The sequence below is a fragment of the Carcharodon carcharias genome, chromosome 13 (assembly GCF_017639515.1).
Source record: "Carcharodon carcharias isolate sCarCar2 chromosome 13, sCarCar2.pri, whole genome shotgun sequence".
Taxonomy (NCBI): Eukaryota; Metazoa; Chordata; class Chondrichthyes; order Lamniformes; family Lamnidae; genus Carcharodon; species Carcharodon carcharias.
This window is the reverse complement of record NC_054479.1, coordinates 85,509,367-85,532,090: the sequence shown is the minus strand read 5'-3', so window position 1 is coordinate 85,532,090 and position 22,724 is coordinate 85,509,367. Positions and strand designations below refer to the sequence as shown.

Genomic DNA, 22,724 nt, shown 5'->3' with positions numbered 1-22,724 from the left:
AGCATCCGCAAAGAGAATGTGGCAACGACCAAACAATCTGTTCTAGTGATGCTGGGTGAGGGGTAAATATTTGCCAGGACACCTGGGAAAACTTCCCTGCTCTGCTCTGAAATGGTGCCATGTGGGCCCTTTTCGTTCACCTGAGGGTGGACATGGGTTTCGTTTAACATCTCATCCGAAGGATGGCATCTGTGTCAGTACCGAGGGAGCTCTGCAATATACTGGGAGTGTTGGGTGGGATTATAAGAACATATGAGAAATAGGAGCAGGAGTGGGCTTTATGGCTCCTCATTCTTGCTTTAAAGTCTGTGGGGTGGAGCTTGGAGCCACGGCTTTGTGACTGAGGGTGAGAGTCACAGATCCGTGTCTGCTCCCTGTTAAATGCAGCCTCCTCCCCACCCGCTCTCCCGGGCTCTGTGCGGCTCGGAGCCTGAGGGCGGGGAACGAGCGGCCCTGGGTCTGTGAGGAAATAGCAGCGGCTTCTCAATGAGTGAGAGGCCGGAGCGGCCCGAACTGGGGCCCTGATGATGAGCGCGGCCTGAGGTAACTGGGGCCTAGACCCGGGGGCAGGGGGGGAAAGGAGCAGCCCGAAGATCCGCGCTTGGGGCGGAGGAAAAGCCGCGGGGGGGGGGGGGGGGGGGAGCGGGGGCGGGGAGAGAGTGGGGGGGGGGGGCGGGGAGGGGATGGGGAGAGAGTGGGGGGGGGCGGGGAGAGAGTGGGGGGGGCGGGGAGGGGATGGGGAGAGAGTGGGGGGGGGGGCGGGGAGGGGATGGGGAGAGAGTGGGGGGGGGGGCGGGGAGAGAGTGGGGGGGGCGGGGAGGGGATGGGGAGAGAGTGGGGGGGGGGGCGGGGAGGGGATGGGGAGAGAGTGGGGGGGGGGCGGGGAGGGGATGGGGAGAGAGTGGGGGGGGGCGGGGAGGGGATGGGGAGAGAGTGGGGGGGGGCGGGGAGGGGATGGGGAGAGAGTGGGGGGGGCGGGGAGGGGATGGGGAGAGAGTGGGGGGGCGGGGGGGGAGAGTTTGGAGGGTCGGTGGGTGGGGGGGGTAGAGTGGGGGGGTGTTGGGGAGGGGAGAGTGGGGGGGCGTTGGGGAGGGGAGAGTGGGGGGGCGTTGGGGAGGGGAGAGTGGGGGGGCGTTGGGGAGGGGAGAGTGGGGGGGCGTTGGGGAGGGGAGAGTGGGGGGGCGTTGGGGAGGGGAGAGTGGGGGGGCGTTGGGGAGGGGAGAGTGGGGGTGGGTTGGGGAGGGGAGAGTGGGGGTGGGTTGGGGAGGGGAGAGTGGGGGGTGGGTTGGGGAGGGGAGAGTGGGGGGGCGTTGGGGAGGGGAGAGTGGGGGGGCGTTGGGGAGGGGAGAGTGGGGGGGCGTTGGGGAGGGGAGAGTGGGGGGGCGTTGGGGAGGGGAGAGTGGGGGGGCGTTGGGGAGGGGAGAGTGGGGGTGGGTTGGGGAGGGGAGAGTGGGGGTGGGTTGGGGAGGGGAGAGTGGGGGGTGGGTTGGGGAGGGGAGAGTGGGGGCTGGGTTGGGGAGGGGAGAGTGGGGGGGGTGTTGGGGAGGGGAGAGGGGGGGTTGGGTTGGGGAGGGGAGGGGGGGAGAGGGGGGGTTGGGGGGGAGAGGGGGGAGGGGAGAGTGGGGGTTGGTGGGGGGTTGGGGAGGGGAGAGTGGGGGCCGGGTGGAGGGGGTAGAGTGGGAGGGGGTGGGCAGGGGTAGAGTGGGGGCGGCGTGGGGGGAGAATGGGCATATTGGGGAGGGTGGGGTGTAGAGTGGGGGAGTGGGGGGTGGGAAAGGGAGAGTGAGGGGGTGGGGAGGGGTAGAGTGGGGGGGTCGGGTGGGGGGTTGGAGGGGTAGAGTGGGGGGGTGGGAGGGGTAGAGTGGGGGGGTGGGGAGGGGAGAGTGTGGGGCTGGGGGGAGAATGGGGAGAGTGGGGAGGATGGGATGTAGAGTGGGGGAGGTGGGGAAGGGAGAGTGTGGGGCTGGGGGAGAGTGGGGAGGATGGGGTGTAGCGTGGGGGAGTGGGGGTTGGGGATGGAGTGGGAGGGGGTGGGGATGGAGTGGGCTGGTGGGGAGAGTGGGGTGGTGGGGAGGGTGGGGTGAGTGGGAGGGTAGAGTGGTGAGAGTGGGGGGTAGAGTGGTGAGAGTGGGGGGGAGAGTAGGGAGAGTGGGGGGTAGAGTTGGAGAGTTGGTGGATGGGAGGTAGAGTGGAGGGAGAGTGGTGTGTAGAGTAGGGGGTGGGGGTTGGAGAGGGGAGAGTGGGGGTTTGGGGAGAGGGTAGAATGGGGGGGTGGGGAGGGGTAGAGTGGGGGGGTGGGGAGGGGTAGAGTGGGGGGTTGGGGAGGGGTAGAGTGGGGGGGGGTGGGGAGGGGTAGAGTGGGGGGCTGGGGGGAGAGTGGGGAGGGTGGGGTGTAGAGTGGGGGAGTGGGAGGGGGTGGGGAAGGAGTAGGAGTGGGTGGGGAGAGTGGGGTGGTGGGGATTGGGGGAGGGTGGGGAGAGTGGGGCGTAGAGTGGGGAGAGTGGGGAGTGTGGGGGGGTAGAGTGGGGAGAGTGGGGGGAGAGTAGGGAGAGTGGGGGGTAGAGTTTGGAGAGTCGGTGGGTGGGAGGTAGAGTGGGGGTGTAGAGTAGGGGGTGGGGGGCGGGAGGGAGAGTGGGGGGATTGGGGTGGGGAGAGTGGGGGTGGTGGTGGGGTGGGGAGGGGGGAGGATATGGAGAGGGTGGAGAGGGTGGGGAGAGTGGGAGGGGAGAGTGGGTGGAAGAGTTTGGAGAATCGGTGAGTGGGGGGGAGAGTGGGGTGTAGAGTAGGGGCTGGGAGGGGAGAGTGGGGGCGTTGGGGAGAAGAAAGTGGGGGAGTTGGGGAAGGGAGAGTGGGGGGGTGGGGAGGGGGTGAGAGTGGCGGGGTGGGGAGGGGGGAGGGGGTGAGATTGGGGGGGTTGGGAGGGGAGAGTGGGGGGCTCGGGGGAGAGTGGGGAGGGTGGGGTGTAGAGTAGGGGAGTGGGGTTGGGAAGGGGAGATTGGGGGGGTGGGGGTGGGGGTGGGGGGAGGGTGGGCAGAGTTGGGGGGGTAGAGTGGGGAGAGTGGGGGGGAGAGTGGGGTGTAGAGTAGGGGGTGGGGGGTGGGAGGGAGGGTGAGGGGTTTGGGGAGGGGAGAGTGGGGCGGGTGGGGAGAGTGGGGAGGGGGGAAGAATGGGGAGAGTGGGGGGCTGGGGGGAGAATGGGGAGAGTGGGAGGGGGTGGGGGGAGCATAGGGAGAGTGGGGGGGAGGGTGGGGAGAGTGGGAAGAGTGTGGGGAGTGAGAGTGGGGGGGTGAGAGTGGTGGGTGAGAGTGGGGGAATCCTAGGGGGGGTGGTGGAGAGTGGGGGGGGAGAGTGGGGAGAATGGGGAGTGGGGGGGGAGAGTTGGGGGGGTGAGTGGGCAGAGTGGGGGCGTGGGGGGAGAGTGTGGAGTTGGGGGGGGTGGGATGAGAATGGGGGGGTTGGGGGGAGAGTTGGGGGAGATGGGGAGAGTGGTGGGTCTGGGGGAGGTGAGGGGAAGGGTAGGGAGAGTCGGTGGGTGGGTGGTAGAGTGGAGGGGGCAGAATGGGTGGGGGGAGAGTGGGTGGGGAAGGGAGCTGGGGTTGGGGGGTGCGTGGGGGGTGTGGGGAGGGGAGGGGATGGGGAGAGGTTGGGGGGAGTGGGGAGACAAGAAGGAGGGGAGTGGGGGAGGGGGGGAATGGGAGTGGGGGGGTGGGAGGCAGTGGGTGGGAGAGGGGAGAGTGGGGGGGGGAGAGTCGGGGTTGGGGGGTGAGAGTGTGGGGATCCTGGGGAGAGTGGGGTGGCGAGGGTGGGGAGGGTGGTGGGAGTGGGGGGTAGAGTGGGGAGGAGAGTGGGGGGTAGAGTGGGGAGAGTGGGGGGTAGAGTGGGGAGAGTTGGTGGGTGGGGGGGAGAGTGGGGTGTCGAGTGGGGGGTGGGGGGCAAGTGGGGGGGTGAGGAGGGGAGAGTGGGGGGGAATGGGGAGAGTGGGGAGGGTGGGGTGTAGAGTGGGGGAGTGGGGGGTGGGAAGGGGAGATTGCAGGCGTGGGGACGGAGTGGGGAGGGTTGGGGAGAGTGGGGTGATGGGGAGATTGGGGGGTAGGGATGGAGTGGGGAAAGAGGAGGGTTGGGGAGCGGATGGGGAGGGGGTGGGGGGAGTGGGGAGACTGGATGGGGTGGGGGGTTTGGGAAGGGGGAGAGTGGGGGGATTGGGAGTGGTGGGAGTTGGAGTGGGCGGTGAGTGGGGAGATTGGGGGGGAAGTGGGGGGTGAGAGTGGGGGTGAAGGGTGGGGAAGTGTGAGGGGGTAGAGTGGGGGGTGGGGAGAGAATGGGGGGATCCTGGGGAGAGTGGGGGGGGTGGGGGTGGGGGTAGCATAGAGAGAGTGGTGGGGGGAAGGTGGGGAAGTGGGGGGGGGAGAGTGGTGGGGTGGGGGGAGAGTGGGGGGTGAGAGTGGGGGGATCCTGGGGAGAGTGGGGGAGTGGGGCAGAGGGTAGGGAGCGTGGGGAGAATGGGGAGTGTGGGGAGAGTGGGGGGGTGGTGGGTGGAGGGTGGGGAGAGTTGGGGGGTGGGATGTAGAGTGGGGAGAGTTGGGGGGTGGGGAGAATGGGGGGAGGGGGGAGAGTGGGGAGAGAGTTGAGGGGAGATTAGGGAGAGTGGGGGGTAGAGTGGGGGAGGTGGGAGGGAGAGTAGGGAGAGTGGGGGGGTAGAGTGGGGAGAGGCGGTGGGTGGGGGATAGAGTGGGGGGTGGGAGGGAGAGTGGGGGCGTGGGTGGGGAAAGTGGGTTGTGGGGGGAGAGTGGGGGGGGGTGGGGGGAGAGTTGTGGGTGTGGGGGAGGTGGGGGGAGAGAAGGGAGAGTGGGGGGGGTAGAGTGGGGAGAGGCGGTGGGTGGGTGGGAGAGTGGGGGGGTGTTGGGTTTGTGTAGGGGGGAGAGTGAGGGTGTGGGGGATAGTGGGGAGGTGTGTAGGGGGGGATAGTGGGGGGTGGGGGATAGTGGGGGGGTGGGGGGATAGTGGGGGAAGAGTGGGGAGGGAGAGAGGTTTGGGGGGAGAGTGGGGGGCTTTGGAGGGGGTGGGGGAGGGGGGAGAGTGGGGAAGGGATGGGGAGGGGGTGGGGGGAGTGGGGAGACTGGAGAGTGAGGGGGGTGGGGGAGGTGGGAGAGTGGGGAAGGGATGGGGAGGGGGTGGGGGGGGAGACTGGAGAGCGAGGGGGTGGGGGAGGGGGGAGAGTGGGGGCGTGGGTGGGGAGAGTGGGCCATGGGGTGAGAGTGGTTGGGGGGGGGTGGGGGGAGAGTTGTGGGTGTGGGGGAGGTGGGGGGAGAGAAGGGAGAGTTGGGGGGTAGAGTGGGGAGAGGCGGTGGGTGGGTGGGAGAGTGGGGGGGAGGGTTGTGGGGGTGTTGGGGAGAATGGGGTGGAGGGTGGGCGGGGAGAGTGGGGGGGGGTAGGGGGGGTGGGGGGATCCTGGGGAGAGTGTGGGGTGGGGAGAGTGGGGGGGAGCGTGGGGAGAATGGGAGTGGGGGGGAAGAGTGGGGAGAGTTGGGGGGGTGTGGGAGAGAGTAGGGGGGAGAGAGTGGGCAGAATGGGGGAGTGGGGTGAGAGTAGGGAGAGAGGGGGGTAGAGTGTGGAGAGTTGGTGGGTGGGGGTAGAGTGGGGAGAGTGGGGGGGAGAGTGGTAGGTAGAGTGGGGGGTGGGAGGGGAGAGTGGGGGTTGGGAGACGAGTGCGGGGGGTGGGGAGGGGAGAGTGGGAGGGTGGGGAGGGGGGAGAGTGGATGGGAAGAGTGTGTGGGGAGAGTGGATGGGGGTGGGGAGAGTGGGTGGGGAGAGGGTGGGGAGGGGGAGAATGGGTGTGCGGAGGGGGCGGGGAGAGAGGGGGGGAGAGTGGGGGTTGGGAGGGGGAGAGTCGGGGTTGGGGAGGGGAGAGTGGGGGTGTGGAGAGGGGGTGGGGAGACTGGGGAGGGGGTGGGGAGAGTGGGGGGGTGCTGGAGGGGGTGGGGAGCGGATGGGGAGGGGGTGGAGGAATGAGGAGACTGGAGGGGGAGGGGGGTGTGGGAGGGGGAGAGTCAGTGGGAGTGGGGGGTTGATGGGGAAGTGGGTGGGGAGAGTGGGGTGTGGGGGAAGAGTGGGGGGTGAGAGTGGGGGGGATCCTGGGGAGAGTGGGGGGGGGGTGGTGGGGGGTAGCGTGGGGAGAGTGGGGGGTGGAGGGGGGGAGAGTTGGGGGGTGGGGAGAGAGTGGGGGGTGAGAGTGGGGAGTGGGGGGATCCTGGGGAGAGTGGGGATTGGGGCGGAGGGTAGGGAGAGTGGGGAAGGGGTGGGGAGTGTTGGTGGTGGGGGTGGGGAGAGTTGGTGGGGGGGGTGGGGAGAGTGGGTGGGGTGGGGGGGGAAGGTGGGTGTGGGTGGGGAGAGGGGGTGGGGTGAGTGGGTGGGGCTGGGGAGAGGGAGTGGGGGGGCGGTGGGTTGGGTGGGTGGGTGGGGAGAGGGAATGGGGGTGGGTGGTTTGGGTGGGTGGGTGGGGGTGTGGTTTGAGTGGATGGGGGTGGGGAGAAGGGATGGGGGTGGTTTGGGTGGGTGGAGGTGGTGTGAGGGCTGTGGAGAGTGGTTTGATTGTGGGGCTTTTGGGGGTGTGGGGTAGGGGGTTTTGGGTGGGTGGGGTGGTGGTGGGGAGAGTATGGGGGGTGGGGTGGGGAGATCGTGGGAGCGACGGGATGCGGGGGTGGGGGTGGGTATGGGGGTGGGGTGTAGGGAGTGTGTACTGACCTGATCATATATTCACTCTAGCAGGAATCCAGAGTAGGAGCTCTGATTTTTCCCATCCCCACCCTCACCTTATTCTCTGACAGATTGTAGCAGGAAAGCAACTGTACCCTCTCAATTGCACCACAGCCCCCTCTCAGCTAAATCAGAACATACTGCCCTGGCTTGAATGGCTCAATGCCCCATAATGCACTTATCTGCCATTGGAACTGGTTGCATAGTTTTCATTGTGTATCTCAATAATTATTTTAAGCTCCTGTAACCTGAATAAGGATGTGTCCATCACTTTAATGCCTTCCTTTTGGGACAATTATTGGAAAGGATGAGCTGACAGTACTGATGTTTATGTGTTTTTTTTTGTCAGTTGATTTCAGATGATTTCAGGAAGAGAGGAATCCCATGCACTTGGAGAACGTTCTTTAGGAAGGAATTCTTCATATCCTGGTTTGTTGGCACAGACTCCTGGTCACCTGCATTCTGCAATGGAGGCTTTGCCTATTCATCCATCTTCGCTAAATGCAGGAGCAGGTCTTTGTGGGACTGATACAGAGCTGCAGAAAATGTTAATTGATGAGCGAATGAGATGTGAACATCACAAAACCAACTATCAGACACTGAAGGTTGAACACACAAGGTATGCTAAAAGCAAAAAAATGCCAATACTGTAATTCCGATACAAAAAGCTGGAAATGCTGGGAATACTTGGCTTTGGAAAGAACAGAAAAGTTAACTTTTATTTTGGATCCATGAGTAGAAGGGCAATTCTGATAATGTGTCAAGGTCTTGGAGAGGGTGCAGAAGAGGAAAATGGACTTCAGTTTTGTGGTGAGATGAGAGAAGTTGGGGTTGATCTCCTTTGGGCAAGAAAGTGAACGGGCGATTTAATTGAACTGGTCGCATTTATGAAGGTTTTGATAGGGTGAATAAGGAAAAACTGTTTCCACTGGTAGCAGAGCCGGTAACCAGAGGACACAGTTCAGATAATTGGCAAAAAAAGACAGAGATCGAGAAATGATTTTATCAAGTGAATTTCAGTCAGGAATGGACTACCTTAAATTTTGGTGCAAACAGATTCAGTGCTAACTTTCAAAAGGCAATTGAATTAATGCATGAAAAAAAAACATTTGCTGGGCTATTTGGAAAGAGCAGGGGTACAGGACTAATTGAGTAGCTCTTGCAAAGTGCTTGCACCTAACGTGATGGCTGGCATGGCCTCCGACTGTGCTGTGTGATTCTAAGTCAAAGACTGTATTAGGCAATTGAAGGATGTTCAAGGACAGGTTACAAAGGACTCATTGGCAATGTTTTTGCTAAGCTGTGTCCCTGGAAGGTATTGCACAGGTCTGGTTCTATAATAAATATCGCTCGTGAAACATTCTAAAGGATCACGCATAAAAAAAAATGGAAATGCACAACAGCTAAATTTTAAAGGGGACATTATTTACTGGGTATGGTAGAAATATTGAATGAGTACTTTGCAAAGCTTTTGAAGATGATGCTTGACTGTTGGATCAGAAACAAATGATTTTAATAAAAATAGCAATGTTAGATTAGAAAGAATTAACTTAAATAGAGAAGCTCGGCCGAATGATAGCCATTTGAGGATCCTCAGGGAGATGTGACACACATTGTGCGTGCACATAGCCTTTATTTTTAATAGCTCACTGCATTCTGGAATGGTCCCCATAAACTGGAAGGAGGCTAATGTAGTCCCCATCTTTAAAAAAGATGCCAACACGGTCCAAATATTATAGGTCTATTCGTTTGGCATCAGCAATAGGAAAGATACTTGATAGAATCATTAAGATGCAATATATGATTGTCTGGATAGAGAGGAATATATTAGTTACACACAACATGGCATCATAAATAGGTCATGTCTTACAAATGTAATTTTTTTTTTGAAGAAGTGACGAAGTTGGTAGATGAAGGAAGCCCGGTAGATGCTGGCTACTTAAAGCTCTGAAAAGCTTCTCTAAGATTGAAGCATCTGGCATTAGTGGTAATATATTGAGCTGGGTTGAGAACTGTTATAGATGGATTTGGATCAGTTTGGAGCCTGGTCACTAATGGCGTGCTGTAGGAGTTGGTGTGGGGGAGCATTGCTCTTTATAAGTTTTATTAATGATCTGGCTGTAGGTGTTGGGGGCAGGATCTGCAAATTTGTCTGATTGTTAGAACTATAGACAATGCACTATTGCTTCAGGCAAATCTTAATGTGTTGAAATCAAGACTGGAAAATGCTCAATATTCAAACACCCTTCAGGGAAAAGCATTAAAGAAGGTGGAGGAAGAGAGAGAGAGAGAGAGAGAGAGAGGGACCTGGGTATTCTGGTGCCTAGATATAAGCAATGCCATGAAGTGATAGCTGGAGCAAATGGTGTTGGGCGTTCATAGGACAATTGATTTTAAGACAAAACATACTAATTTATCCTTGTTCAAGACCTTGGTCTGGCCTCACTTGGAATATTGTGTTCAGTTTTGGTCTCCTCACTTGTTGGGTGATATTGAAGAAAGGATCAGAGGACGGCCCTATACTAATTTCCAGTGAAAAGCATTTTGATTATCAACATAGACAAAAAGAATTGGGACTTTACACTTTAGAGAATCATAGAGTTAGGAGTGATCTGATTGAGGTTTATAAGGTGATGAAGGGAAAAGATTGTGTTCCAGTTGAATAAGATCAGGAGTCTCGAAGGCTGTGTTGCCTGCCCGATGCCAGGGTTAAGGTCACCTCCTCAGGACTGGAGAGGAACTTGGAGTGGGAGGGGAGGGATCCAGTAGTCGTTGGTACGAACAGCATCGATAGGACTAGAAAGGAGGTTCTGCTGAAAGAAGTTGAACAGTTAGGAGCTAAATTGAAAAGTAGAACCTCCAAGGTAATAATCACAGGATTGCCACCTGAGCCACGGGCAAACTGGTATAGGGTAAATAAAGTCAAGGGGTTAAATGCATGGCTCAAAGATTGGTGTAGGAGGAATGGGTTTCAGTTCATGGGGCATTGGCACCAATGCCGGGGTAGAAGGGAGCTGTTCCAGTGGGACAGACTTCACTTGAACCGTGCTAGGACCAGTGTCCTGGCGAATCGAATAACTAGGGCTGTAAAGAGAGCTTTAAACTAAATAGAGGTGGGGAGGGTTCTGGAGAGGGGATACGTAGACTTACAAAGCAAAAGGATATGGCAGCATTGCAGGGCAGCTATTTAGGTAATGATACCCAGTGTGTGACAGGAAGGGACAGAGTGTACAAACATTTAAAAAAAAAAGCAGCAAATGGAGTCAAAGGGGGGAAAAATGGTAAAAAGGCAAAATTAATGGCCCATTATTTAAATGCATGTAGTATTCGGAACAAAATAAATGAATTAATGGCACAAGTAAAAGTTAATGGGTATGCTCTTATAGCCATTATGGAGATATGGTTACAAGGAGATCAAAGCTGGGAATTAAATATTCAGGGGTATGTGACTTTTTGAAAGGGCAGGCAGGGAGGAAAGGGTGGTGGGGTAGCTTTGTTAGTACGAGATGGAATAAGTACGATAGCAAGAAATGATTTTCGATCGGAAGAATTAGAATCCATATGGGTGGAGGTAGGAAATTAAAAAAAGAGGAAGAGGACATTCGTGGTAGTAGTCTATAGGCCCCCTAACAGTGGCTGTTCTGTAGGACAGAGAATAAATCAGGAGATAATGAGGGCATGTAAAAAAAAGGTAGTACATTATTCATGGGTGACTTTAACTGTCATGTAGATTGGGAAAATCAAATTGGCAGAGGTAGCCACAAGCAAGAATTCATAGAGTGTGTTAGGGAAAGTTTCCTAGAACAATATGTTGTGGACCCAACCAGGGATCAGGCTATTTTGGATCTGGTAACGTGTAATGAGGCAGGTTTAATAAATGATCTCAGAGTAAAAGATCCCCTAGGAAACAGTGACCATAACATGGTAGAATTTTACATTCAGTTTGAGTGAGAAACTTCGGTCGGAAACAACCATGCTAAACTTAAATAAGGGTATTTACAAAGGAATGAGGGCAGAGTTGGCTGAAGTGGACTGGGAAAGGAGTTTAGCAGATAAGACAGTTGATGAACAATGGCAGACATTTAAGAAAATAGTTCATGACTCGCAACAAAGATATATCCCGGTGATGAAGAAGGATTCTAGGAAGGGGCTAAACCAATGATGGTTAACCAAGGAAGTTAAGGATAGTATCAAATTGAAAGAAAAACATAAAATGTGGCAAAGATTAGTAGTAAGCCAGAGGATTGGGAAAGTTTTAAAAACCAACAAAAAAAATGACCAAAAAAAAATAGAGGGAGCAAATAATCTTTGTGGGTAAACTAGCAAGTAATATGAAAACGGACAGTAAGAGTTTATTTAAATATGTAAAAAGGAAGAGAGAGGCCAAAGTAAACATTGGCCCCTTAGAGAATAAGGCTGGGGAAATAATAATGGGGAGCTAGGAAATGACTGAAGAGCTGAATAAATACTTTGCACCTGTCTTTACAGCAGTAGACATTAATACTGTTCCAAAAATACTAAATAATCAAGTGGCAAAAAAGGGGGAGGAAATAAATGCAATAACTATCATTAGAGAAAAAGTACTAGGGAAACTAATGGGGCTGAAGGCCGGTAAGTGCCCTGGAACTGTAGAGTTGCACCCTGGGACGTTAAAGGAAGTAGCTACGGAGGTAGTGAATGCATTGGTTGTAATCTTCCAAGAATCCTTAGATTCTGGATAAGTCCAAGAAGATTGGATAATTGCCAATGTAACATCCTTATTCAAGAAGGGAGGGGGACAAAAAGCAGGTAACTATAGGCGAGTTAGCTTAGCATCCGTCGTTTGGAAAATATTAGTCTATTATAAAGGATGTAATAACAGAGCATTTAGAAATGCATGATATAATCAAGCAGAATCAGTATGGCTTCATGAAGAGTAAATCATGCCTGACAAATTCTTTAAGGAGGTAACAAGCAGGATGGATAAAGGGGAACCAATAGATGTAATATGATGTAATATGTAGATGTAGATGGATCATGTTGAGGTCAAAAAAAAGGTGGTGTTAGGCGTCTTGAAGAATGTTAAGGTGGATAAGTTCCCAGGGCCAGATGGGATCTACCCCAGAGTACTGAGGGAGGCAAGGGAAGAGATTGCTGGGGCCTTGACAGAAATCTTTGTATCCTCACTGGCTACGGGTGAGGTCCCAGAGGACGGGAGAATGGCCAATGTTGTTCCATTGTTTAAGAAGGGTAGCAGGGATAATCCAGGTAATTACAGGCCGGTGAGCCTTACGTCAGTGGTAGGGAAATTGTTGGAGAGGATTCTTCATGACAGGATTTACTACCATTTGGAAGCAAATGGGCGTATTAGTGAGAGGCAGCATGGATTTGTGAAGGGGAGGTCATGTCTCACTAACTTGATCGAGTTTTTCGAGGAAGTGACAAAGATGATCGACGATGGAAGGGCAGTGGATGTTATATACATGGATTTCAGTAAGGCCTTTGATAAGGTTACTCATGGCAGACTGGTACAGAAGGTAAAGTCGCACGGGATCAGAGGTGAGCTGGCAAGATGGATACAGAATTGGCTTGGTCATAGAAGACAGAGAGTAGCAGTGGAAGGGTGCTTTTCTGAATGGAGAGCTGTGACTAGTAGAGTTCCGCAGGGATCAGCGCTGGGACCTTTGCTGTTTGTAGTATACATAAATGATTTGGAGGAAAATGTAACTGGGCTAATTAGTAAGTTTGCAGATGACACTAAGGTTGGAGGAGTTGCAAATAGTGAAGAGGATTGTCAAAGGATACAACGCGATATAGATCGGTTGGAGACTTGGGCGGAGAAATGGCAGATGGAGTTTAATCCGGACAAATGTGAGGTAATGCATTTTGGAAGGTCTAATACTGACAGCAATTATACAATAAATGGCAGAACCCTTAAGTGCATCGACGGGCAGAGGGATCTGGGTGTACAGGTCCACAGGCCACTGAAAGTGGCAACACAGGTGGATAAGGTAGTCAAGAAGGCATATGGCATGCTTGCCTTCATTGGCAGGGGTATTGCGTATAAAAGCTGGGAAGTCATGCAGCAGCTGTATAGAACCTTGGTTAGGCCACACTTGGAATATTGCGTGCAATTCTGGTCATCACATTACCAGAATGATATGGAGGCGTTGGAGAGGGTGCAGAGGAGGTTTACCAGGATGCTGCCTGGTCTGGAGGTTATTAGCTATGAGGAGCAGTTGGAGAAACTCGGATTGTTCTCACTAGAGCGACAGAGATTGAGGGGCGACTTGATAGAAGTTTACAAAATTATGAATGGCATGGACAGAGTAAATAGTCAGAAGCTTTTTCCCAGGGTGGAAGAATCAATTACTAGGGAACATAGATTTAAGGTGAGAGGAGAAATTATAGAGGTGTGCGGGGCAAGTTTTTTACGCAGAGGTAGTGAGTGTCTGGAATAGTGGTGTTTAAGAGGCAGCTTGACAAATACACGAATAGGATGGGAATAGAGGGATACAGAGCCCGGAAGTGCAAAATGTTTTAGTTGACGGGCAATATGATCGGCGGAGGCTTGGAGGGCTGAAGGGCCTGTTCCTGTGCTGTACTTTTCTTTGTTCTTTGTAATATATTTAGATTTCCAATAGGTATTTGATAAGGTACCACATATAAGGCTATTTAACAAGATACGAGCCCATGGTATTGGGAGTAGTATATTATCATGGATAGAGGATTGGCTAACTAATAGAAGACAGAGTGTTGGGATAAGGCGGGCATTTTCAGGATGGTAACCTGTAACTAGTGGAGTGCACGGGGATCAGTGCTGGGGCCACAGTTTGTCAAACGTTGGGAAAAAACAAAAGGAAGGGGGAAACAGAAAGGGGGTGGGGATGGAGGAGGGAGCTCAAGACCTTTTTCCATTATTTTTAAATATTTTTAAATCTTTTATGCTCTCCCCGCCTCCACTAGAGAGCTATATCTTGAGTGCCCTACCATCCATTCTTAATAGCACATTCGTTTAGATAATATCACCAACTTTAACACCTATGTGTTCTTTTGTTCTGTTGTTGGTGACATCTTTTGATGATCTGCTTCTATTACTGCTTGTTTGTCCCTGCAACCACACCAACCCCCTCCACTTCTCTCTCTCTCACACTCTCCCCCCCCCCCCCGCCCCGGACACACACACACACACACACACACACACACACACCTTAAACCAGCTTATATTTCAACTCTTTCTTGGACTCGAACTCAAGTTCTGTCGAAGGGTCATGAGAACTCGAAACGTCAACTCTTTTCTTCTCCGCTGATGCTGCCAGACCTGCTGAGTTTTTCCAGGTAATTCTGTTTTTGTTCTGGGTCCACAGTTATTTACAATATATATTAATGACTTAGATGGGAAATGAATGTACTATTGCCAAGTTTGCAGGTGACAAAAAAAGGTGGGAAGGGAAGTGGTGAGGATGACACAGTCTACAGAGGGATATAGACAGGTTAAGTGAATAGACAAAAACTTGGCAGATAGAATATGATGTGGGAAAATGAGAGGTTATGCACTTCGGCAGGATGAATAGTGGAGTTGAATATTATTTAAATGGAGAAAGACTGCAGAAGGCTGCAACACAGAGGGATTTAGGCGTCCTTGTGCACGAATCACAGAAAGCTAACATACAAGTTCTGCAGGTAATAGGGAAGGCAAATAGAATGCTGGCCTTTATTTCAAAGGGAATGGAGTATAAAAATATGGAAGCCTTGCTAAAAGTATACAAGGCACTAATTAGACCACACCTAGAATACTGTGAACAGTTTTGGTCCCCTTATTTAAGGAAGGATATACTAGCATTGGAGGCAGTTCAGAGAAGGTTCACTAGGTTGATCCTGGGTATGGAGGCATTTTATTATGAGGAGAGGTTGAGCAGTTTGGGCCTGTACTCATTATAGTTCAGAAGAATGAGAGGCGACCTTAATGTAACATATAAGATTCTTAGGGGGCTTGACGGTGTAGATGCTGAGAAGTTGTTTCCCCTTGTGGGAGAGTAAGGGGTCGCCCATTAAGACAAAGATGAGGAGGAATTTCTTCTCTGAGGGTAGTGAATCTGTGGAATTATTAACCGCAGAGGGCTGTAGAGGCTGGGTCGTTAGGTATATTCAAGGCAGAGATAGACAGATTTTCAATCAGTAAGACTATCGAGGGTTATGGGGAAAAGGCAGGAAAATGGAGTTCAGGATTATCAGATCAGCCATGATCTCATTGAATGGTGGAGCAGACTCAATAGGCTGAATGGCCTACTTCTGCTCCTATGTCTTATGGCCTTATCTCTCTTTCCTCCTTTAAGCTGCTCCATAAAACCTATCCCTTTGACCATGCTTTTTATCACTTGTCCTAATATCTCATGTGCCTCAGTGTCAAATTTTGCTTCATTACTGTCCTGTGGAATGTTATTATATTAGGAGGGACTATATAACTACCAGGTTATTTGTTGAGGGAGTGCAGAAAGGGATAACCAAATAGATGCCTTAAGCTTGATATGAATTATGAAGAGGGTGAAGAATTTTGTTGTTCTTTATACTGAAGAAGAAATAATTGGGGGATGAGTATTCTATCTTTCTTATTTGAGCCTATTACACCATCTAATAATCGTTGATGAGATGAAACACCTTATCAGTTAAATATGTGCTTGGGTAGTCGGGCCAATTTCAGTTTGTTTATAGAATCATCAAAGTTGGGTGAAAGTAGCATCTAATTGGTGATTACATGTCCTATGTAATAATGTTGAAATTTTACTTACGGCAGGTTGCAGGATGAATACACAAAAGCTCAGCATGAATTAAAACGGCTACACATGGATAAACAAAGCACCCAGGAGAAATTCCAACTTCTGCTAGCTGAAATGCATGGGGAATTATTAGACAAAACAAGGGAGCAAGAAGAACTGAAAATGCAGGTGAGGTGACAGTTTTCTAAAATCAGACAGTAGAAATAAATAATTGGCAAAGTTACTATATTGTGCATTATAAAAGAGGCTTCTGAAAAGATCTGTTACATACAACCATACAAACAATTTAGGAGGAGTAGGCCACTTGGGCCCTTAAGCCTGTTCAGCCATTCAATAAGATCATAGCTGACCTGATTGTAACCTCAACTCCACATTCCCACCTACCCCTGATAACCTTTCACCCACTTGCTTATCAAGAATCTATCTAGCTCTGCCTTAAATATTCAAAGACTCTACTTTCACTGCCTTTTGAGGAAGAGAGTTCCAAAGATATCCTGCCCTCTGAGAGAGAGCATTTCTCCTCACCTCTGTCTTAAATGGGCAACCCCTTATTTTTAATCAGTGACCCCTAGTTCTAGATTTTTCTTGTCAAGGCCCCTCAGGATTTTACTTTCCCACATCTGCATGAAACATAAGAATAAAATGTGTGCATTTGTATAGTGAAGAGAAATGGGTGTCTGAGAACAATCCAGAAGAATTTGAAAGAGCCCTATGGGAGTTAGCATTCTCGTCCTTGATGTGCTCTGTCACTGTGTAATTGAAATCAATAAAGCAGATAATTAGTGAACTAAATTAGGGTGCAAGCTGGAAAATATCTGCTAAATTGTGCAGCACTCGGGGAAGACCACAAAATAAAGAACTTACATTTATATAGGGCTTTTCATGACCTCAGGACACACCAAAGCACATTACGCCAGATATGAACTTTAGAAGTAAAAACAGAAAATGCTGAAAACACTGAGCAGGCCAGGCAATTTTGTGGAGAGAGAACAGAACTAATATTTCAGGTCGAGATCTTTCATGGGAACAGAGAAGTAACATGGCTGATCCCTAATATCAGATGACTAGGCTTTAAGGAAAGGCAGGAGAATCTCTGATCTCCCTGCTTCAAGAAGTTGATGTGTAGATATCTCATGGAGCTGTATATTAAGATAATTTTGAATAAGATGTTAAACTGTTAAAGATGTCAAACGCCTTCCCATGGAGGTGGATGTTAAAAAAAAATACCATAGTATGATTTTGTGGAAAATCAGGTTGCTCACCCCAGTCTCCTGACCAATATTTATTCCTCAATTAACATCTCTAAACGCAGATTATATGGCGGTTATCACATTGTTATTAATAGAACCTTGCTCTGTCAAATTTGACTGTTTTATATCTCTGCATAACTAACTTGAAAGTACTTAATTAGCTTTGAAATGCTTTGGGATATCTTGAGGTGGTGATAAATAAGTTCTTTTTTTAAGAAACATTATAGGAAAGGTACATTTGGAACACAAGTGGCAAAGATGTAGAATAGAGAAAGCAAAAATCTTAGAAATAATTGGATCTTGTAAAAGGTATAATGAGTGATTTAAAGCAGTTACTTCTGTTTCTGTGGTTACTTTGCTGCTGTTTATACTACAGGACAAGTTGTGTGATGCTTAATGTTTTCCTATGTCACAGTTGACTCATTTATCTGTTACTTGCCCATTAGTTAATTGGTGATTAAAGTTTTATCTTCACTGCTTTATATAAGGTGAGAAAAATGCTGGTGAGTTTAAGACTATATGTTAATCTGCTTTCTAGTGAAATTCATATGCCACGCTTGTGAATTGAATTACAATCTTGTGAACTATTCAATGTGTAATTTAGGAGCCTTGAAGATACCCTGGCCCTGTATAAATTGCTCAACTGATCGAATACTTGAGAGTAAAGATTTTGATTTTTCCACGGAATTTCAGAAATCTGACTGGAAAAGAAAAGGAGTGGGTGACAAATGTTTTTGATAAAATCATAAAGCTTGTGACTAGCTTTGTCAGAAAGCTAATTATAATATAACTTAACCAAAAGAATGCTGCAAATAAATACACCTGGCAGTGTCTGTAAAAAGAAAAGACAAACCACCCTTCATAACTCAACGTGATTTTCTTTCTTCGTTTGATAATCTTTTCTATTTTCTATCTTTTCTCATTGTTGGCAGGTATTAACACCCCAAAAGCTGGAGCTACTAAAAGCACAAATCCAACAAGAGCTGGAGGCACCTATGAGAGAACGCTTCAGGACACAAGAGGAGGTGGGAATGAAGAGAAGAAAATCCATTTATTATTAGAAATTTTGTTGGAATTACTGAAATGATTTGTTTCTTTTTGTTACATATAAAACTAGAGATCTTTTAACGTTTTAGGAAACTGAAAAGTACAGAGCAGAATACAATAAGTTGCGTTACGAATACACTTTCCTAAAATCAGAACTCGAGCATCAAAAGGAAGAGCACGAGCGACTCATGGATGAGAAAGTGATCCGATTTGAAGCTGAGGTAAGTCTTGCGCATGAGCAGTTTTATTATGAGTTTCTGTTTTGCTTGGTCATTGTTTGCTTCAGGTTCAATTGTGAATGCCACTACTTGTTATCAGATGATCAACTGGATGCTGTGGGTTGCGTTAATTCCCCAGGATTTCTGTGTTCACCCACCGACTTCGATTCCTGACCACTGGAAGTTTCCCGTGCTTTTTCCCCATCTCAATTACCAATACAATCAGTGCTATGTGTTTTTATAAAATGGAGCTATCCTAGCACTGCTTCCTTTTTAAATTCCCCTCCCTATGAGAAGCAGAGGGGCCATCTATCTATGAGCATCTGTTTCTATCCTTAACTTCATGAGCCTCAAGCACATACTTCCTTCCTTTACCTGACAAGAGAAAGAAATGGAGGGGGATTTTGTTTCACGGACTCAGCTTTTTTTAAATGATCGCAGTATGTATTTTTATCTTTAAATGTTTTCCCTTTTATATTTATCTTTGCATTTCAAACATGGATTAATTTTTTTTTAAATACCTAATTTCCTATCCTGATAACTAGCAGCATATTTCCTTTTCATTATTTGTTGCAGTGATGTTAGTGACACAGAGGAGACCACATTAATTGCCCCTCTCTTCTTGCCCTGAGATGTTGGTGATTTTGGGCTTCCTCAAACCACTGCAGTCATTGAGATGATAGGAACATAGGAGCAGGAGTGGACCATTTGGCCCTTCGAGCCTAACTGAACATTCATTAAGACCATGGCTAATCTGGTTGTGGTCTCAGCTCCACTTTCCTGCCTGCACCCCATAACCCTTGACTCTCTAGTCTGTTAAAAATCTGTCTAACTCAGCCTTGAATAAATTTAAAGACCCAGCCTCCTCTACCTTCTGGGGAAGAGAGTTCCACACTCTAATGACCTTCTGAGAGAAAAAAAATCTAAATTTTTTCTTAAATTATGTCCCCGAGTTCTGGTTTCCTTGACAAGAGGAAATAGCTTTCCAGTATTCACCCTATCCAGTCCCCCAAAATCTTGTGTGTTTCATAGAAAACATAGAAAATAGAAGCAGAAGTAAGTCATTCGGCACTTCAAGGCTGCTCCGCCATTCGATATGATCATGGCTGATCCTCTATCTCAACGCTATACTCTCCCTCTCTTTCCCTATACCTCTTGATGCCTTTAGAGCCTGGAAATCTATCTTTTCTCCTTAAATATATTCAGTGACTCAGCCTCCACAGCCTTCTGTTGTAGAGAATTCCATAGGTTCACCACCCTCTGAGTGAAAATCTTTCTCCTCATCTAGATCCTAAATGGCCTACCACATATCCTGAGATTGTGACCCCCTGTTCTAGACCCCCCCCTCCCCCAGCCAGTGGAAACATCATCCCTGCATCCAGCCTGTCCAGCCTTGTCAGAATTTTATATGTTTCAATGAGATCGCCTCTCATTCTTCTAAACTCCAGTGAAAACAGACCTAGTTGGCCCAATCTCTCCTCATATGACAATCCTGCCACTCCAGAAATCAGTCTGGTGAACCTTCGCTGCACTCCCTCTATGGCAAGTATATCCTTTCTTAGGTAAAGAGACCAAAACTGCGCACACTACTCCAGGTGTGGTCTCACCAAGGCCCTGTATAGCTGAGTAAGGCATCCTTGCTCCTTGTTCTCTTGCAATGAAGGCCAACATACTATTTGCTTTCTTAGCTGCTTGCAGCACCTGCATGCTTGCTTTCAATGATTGGTATACATATCCCTTTGTACATCAGCATTTCCCAATCTATTACCATTTAAATAAAACTCTGCCATTCTGTTTTTCCTACCCGTCCAGGTTATTCTGCATCTGCCATGTATTTGCCTACTTGCTCAACTTGTCTAAATTGCCTTGAAGCCTCTTAAAATCCTCTTCACCACTCGCTTTCCCATCTAGTTTTGTGTTGTCAGGAAACTTGGAAACATTACATTTGGTTCCCTCATCCAAATCATTGATATATATCGTGAATAACTGGGGCCCAAGCACTGATCCCTGCGGTACCCCACGAGTCGCCACCTGCCATTCCGAAAAAGACCCGTTTATTCCTACTCTCTGTTTCCTGTCTGCTAGCCAATTCTCAATCCATGCCAATATATTACCCCCAATCCCATGTGCTTTAATTTTGCCCACTAATCTCTTATGTGGGACTTCATCAAAAGCTTTCTGAAAATCCAAATACACTACATCCATTCTCCCTTATCTATTCTGCTAGTTATGTCCTCAAAGAAACTCCAGTAGGTTTGTCAAATGTGATTTCCCTTTCACTAATCCATGTTGACTTTGTCTAGTCCTGTTGATATTTTCTAAGTGTCCCGTTATCACATCCTTCATTATGGACGCTAGCATTTTCCTTACCACTGATGTTAAGCTAACTGGTCTGTAATTCCTTGTTTTTCTCTCTCCCTCCTTTTTTAAATTGCAGGATTGAGTTTTCCACCCTCCAATCTGCTGGACTGTTCCAGAATCTACAGAATTTTGGAAGATGACAACCAACACGTCAATGGCCACCACCTTAATCTACATCCCAGGGTACTAATTAGGCCCTGGAGATTTATCAGCTTTCAGTCCATTAATTTCTCCAGCATTCTTTTTTTAGTAATACCAATTTCCTTCAATTCCTCCTTCTTCTCACTGGACCCTTGGTTTCCTAGTATATCTGGGAAGTTATTTGTGTCTTCCTCCAAGAAGACAGCTAAAATAGTTGCTTAATTGCCCTGCCATTTCCTTGTTCTCTATTATAAATTCTCCCATTTCGGACTGTAAGGGACTGAAATTTGTCTTCACCAATCTTTTTCTTCTTACACACTTAGAGAAGCTTGTACTGTCCTCTTTTATGTTCCTTGCAAGTTTACTCTCATACTCTATTTTTCCCCCCTTAATCTCTTGGTCCACCTTTGCTGAATTCTAAACTGTTCGCAATTCTTAGGCTTGCTACCTTTTCTAACAACTTTTATATAACTCTTCTTTGGATGTAATGCTATCCTTCATTTCTTTTGTTAGCCATAGTAGGGCCACTTTCCCTGTTGTGTTTTTGTGCCAGAAAGGAATATATGACTGGTACAATGCATGCATTCATTCCTTAAATATTAGCCATTGCTTATCCATCATCATGCCTTTTAATGAAGTTCCCCAATCTATCTTAGCTAACTCACACCTCATACCTTCGTAATTTCCTTTGTTTAGATTTAGGACCCTAGTTTTAGATTAGACTACTTCACTTTCCAACCTAATGAAAAATTCAATCATGTAATGGTGACTGTTCCCTAAAAGACCCCGCACAATAAGATTATTAATTAAACCCTTCCCATTACACAAAACCAAACCTAGGATAGCCTAAACAAAAACAGGATTACCTGGAAAAACTCAGCAGGTCTGGCAGCATTGGCGGAGAAGACGTTTTGAGTCCTCATGACCCTTCGACAGAACTTGAGTTCGAGTCCAGGAAAGAGCTGAAATATAAGCTGGTTTAAGGTGTGTGTGTGGGGGGCGGAGAGATAGAGAGACAGAGAGGTGGAGGGGGGTGGTGTGGTTGTAGGGACAAACAAGCAGTGATAGAAGCAGATCATCAAAAGATGTCAACGACAATAGTACAATAGAACACATAGGTGTTAAAGTTAAAGTTGGTGATATTATCTAAACGAATATGCAAATTAAGAATGGATGGTAGGGCACTCAAGGTATAGCTCTAGTGGGGTTTTTTTTATAATGGAAATAGGTGGGAAAAGGAAAATCTTTATAATTTATTGGAAAAAAAAAGGAAGGGGGAAACAGAAAGGGGTTGGGGATGGGGGAGGGAGCTCACGACCTAAAGTTGTTGAATTCAATATTCAGTCCGGAAGGCTGTAAAGTCCCTAGTCGGAAGATGAGGTGTTGTTCCTCCAGTTTGCGTTGGGCTTCACTGGAACAATGAGGCAAGCCAAGGACAGACATGTGGGCAAGAGAGCAGGGTGGAGTGTTAAAATGGCAAGCGACAGGGAGGTTTGGGTCATTCTTGCGGACAGACTGCAGGTGTTCTGCAAAGCGGTCGCCCAGTTTATGTTTGGTCTCTCCAATGTAGAGGAGACCACATTGGGAGCAACGCATGCAGTAGACTAAGTTGGGGGAAATGCAAGTGAAATGCTGCTTCACTTGAAAGGAGTGTTTGGGTCCTTGGACGGTGAGGAGAGCGGAAGTGAAGGGACAGGTGTTGCATCTTTTGCGTGGGCATGGGGTTGTGCCATAGGAGGGGGTTGAGGAGTAGGGGGTGATGGAGGAGTGGACCAGGGTGTCCCGGAGGGAGCGATCCCTACGGAATGCCGATAAGGGGGGTGAAGGGAAGATGTGTTTGGTGGTGGCATCATGCTGGAGTTGGCGGAAATGGCGGAGGATGATCCTTTGAATGCGGAGGCTGGTGGGGTGATAAGTGAGGACAAGGGGGACCCTATCATGTTTCTGGGAGGGAGGAGAAGGCGTGAGGGCGGATGCGCGGGAGATGGGCCGGACACGGTTGAGGGCCCTGTCAACGACCGTGGGTGGAAAACCTCGGTTAAGGAAGAAGGAGGACATGTCAGAGGAACTGTTTTTGAATGTAGCATCATCGGAACAGATGCGACGGAGGCGAAGGAACTGAGAGAATGGGATGGAGTCCTTACAGGAAGCGGGGTGTGAGGAGCTGTAGTTGAGATAGCTGTGGGAGCCGGTGGGTT

At 49.5% G+C, this 22,724-nt stretch overlaps 1 protein-coding gene across 2 annotated transcripts in view; it reads left to right on the top strand.

Moving 5' to 3' along the window:
- The first annotated feature begins 310 nt into the window (after window positions 1-310).
- cep83 (centrosomal protein 83) overlaps window positions 311-22,724 on the top strand; it is a 77,696-nt gene continuing 55,282 nt past the window's right edge. Inside the window, exons 1-5 of one of the 2 annotated variants that reach the window (XM_041201853.1) lie at window positions 311-543; window positions 7,103-7,372; window positions 15,527-15,677; window positions 17,692-17,784; window positions 17,896-18,027. In XM_041201853.1, the coding sequence (XP_041057787.1) occupies window positions 7,113-7,372; window positions 15,527-15,677; window positions 17,692-17,784; window positions 17,896-18,027 (636 nt within the window). In that variant the 5' untranslated portion in view covers window positions 311-543; window positions 7,103-7,112. The remainder of the gene's footprint in view (window positions 544-7,102; window positions 7,373-15,526; window positions 15,678-17,691; window positions 17,785-17,895; window positions 18,028-22,724) is intronic. The other variant, XM_041201854.1, reaches the window with a different exon arrangement.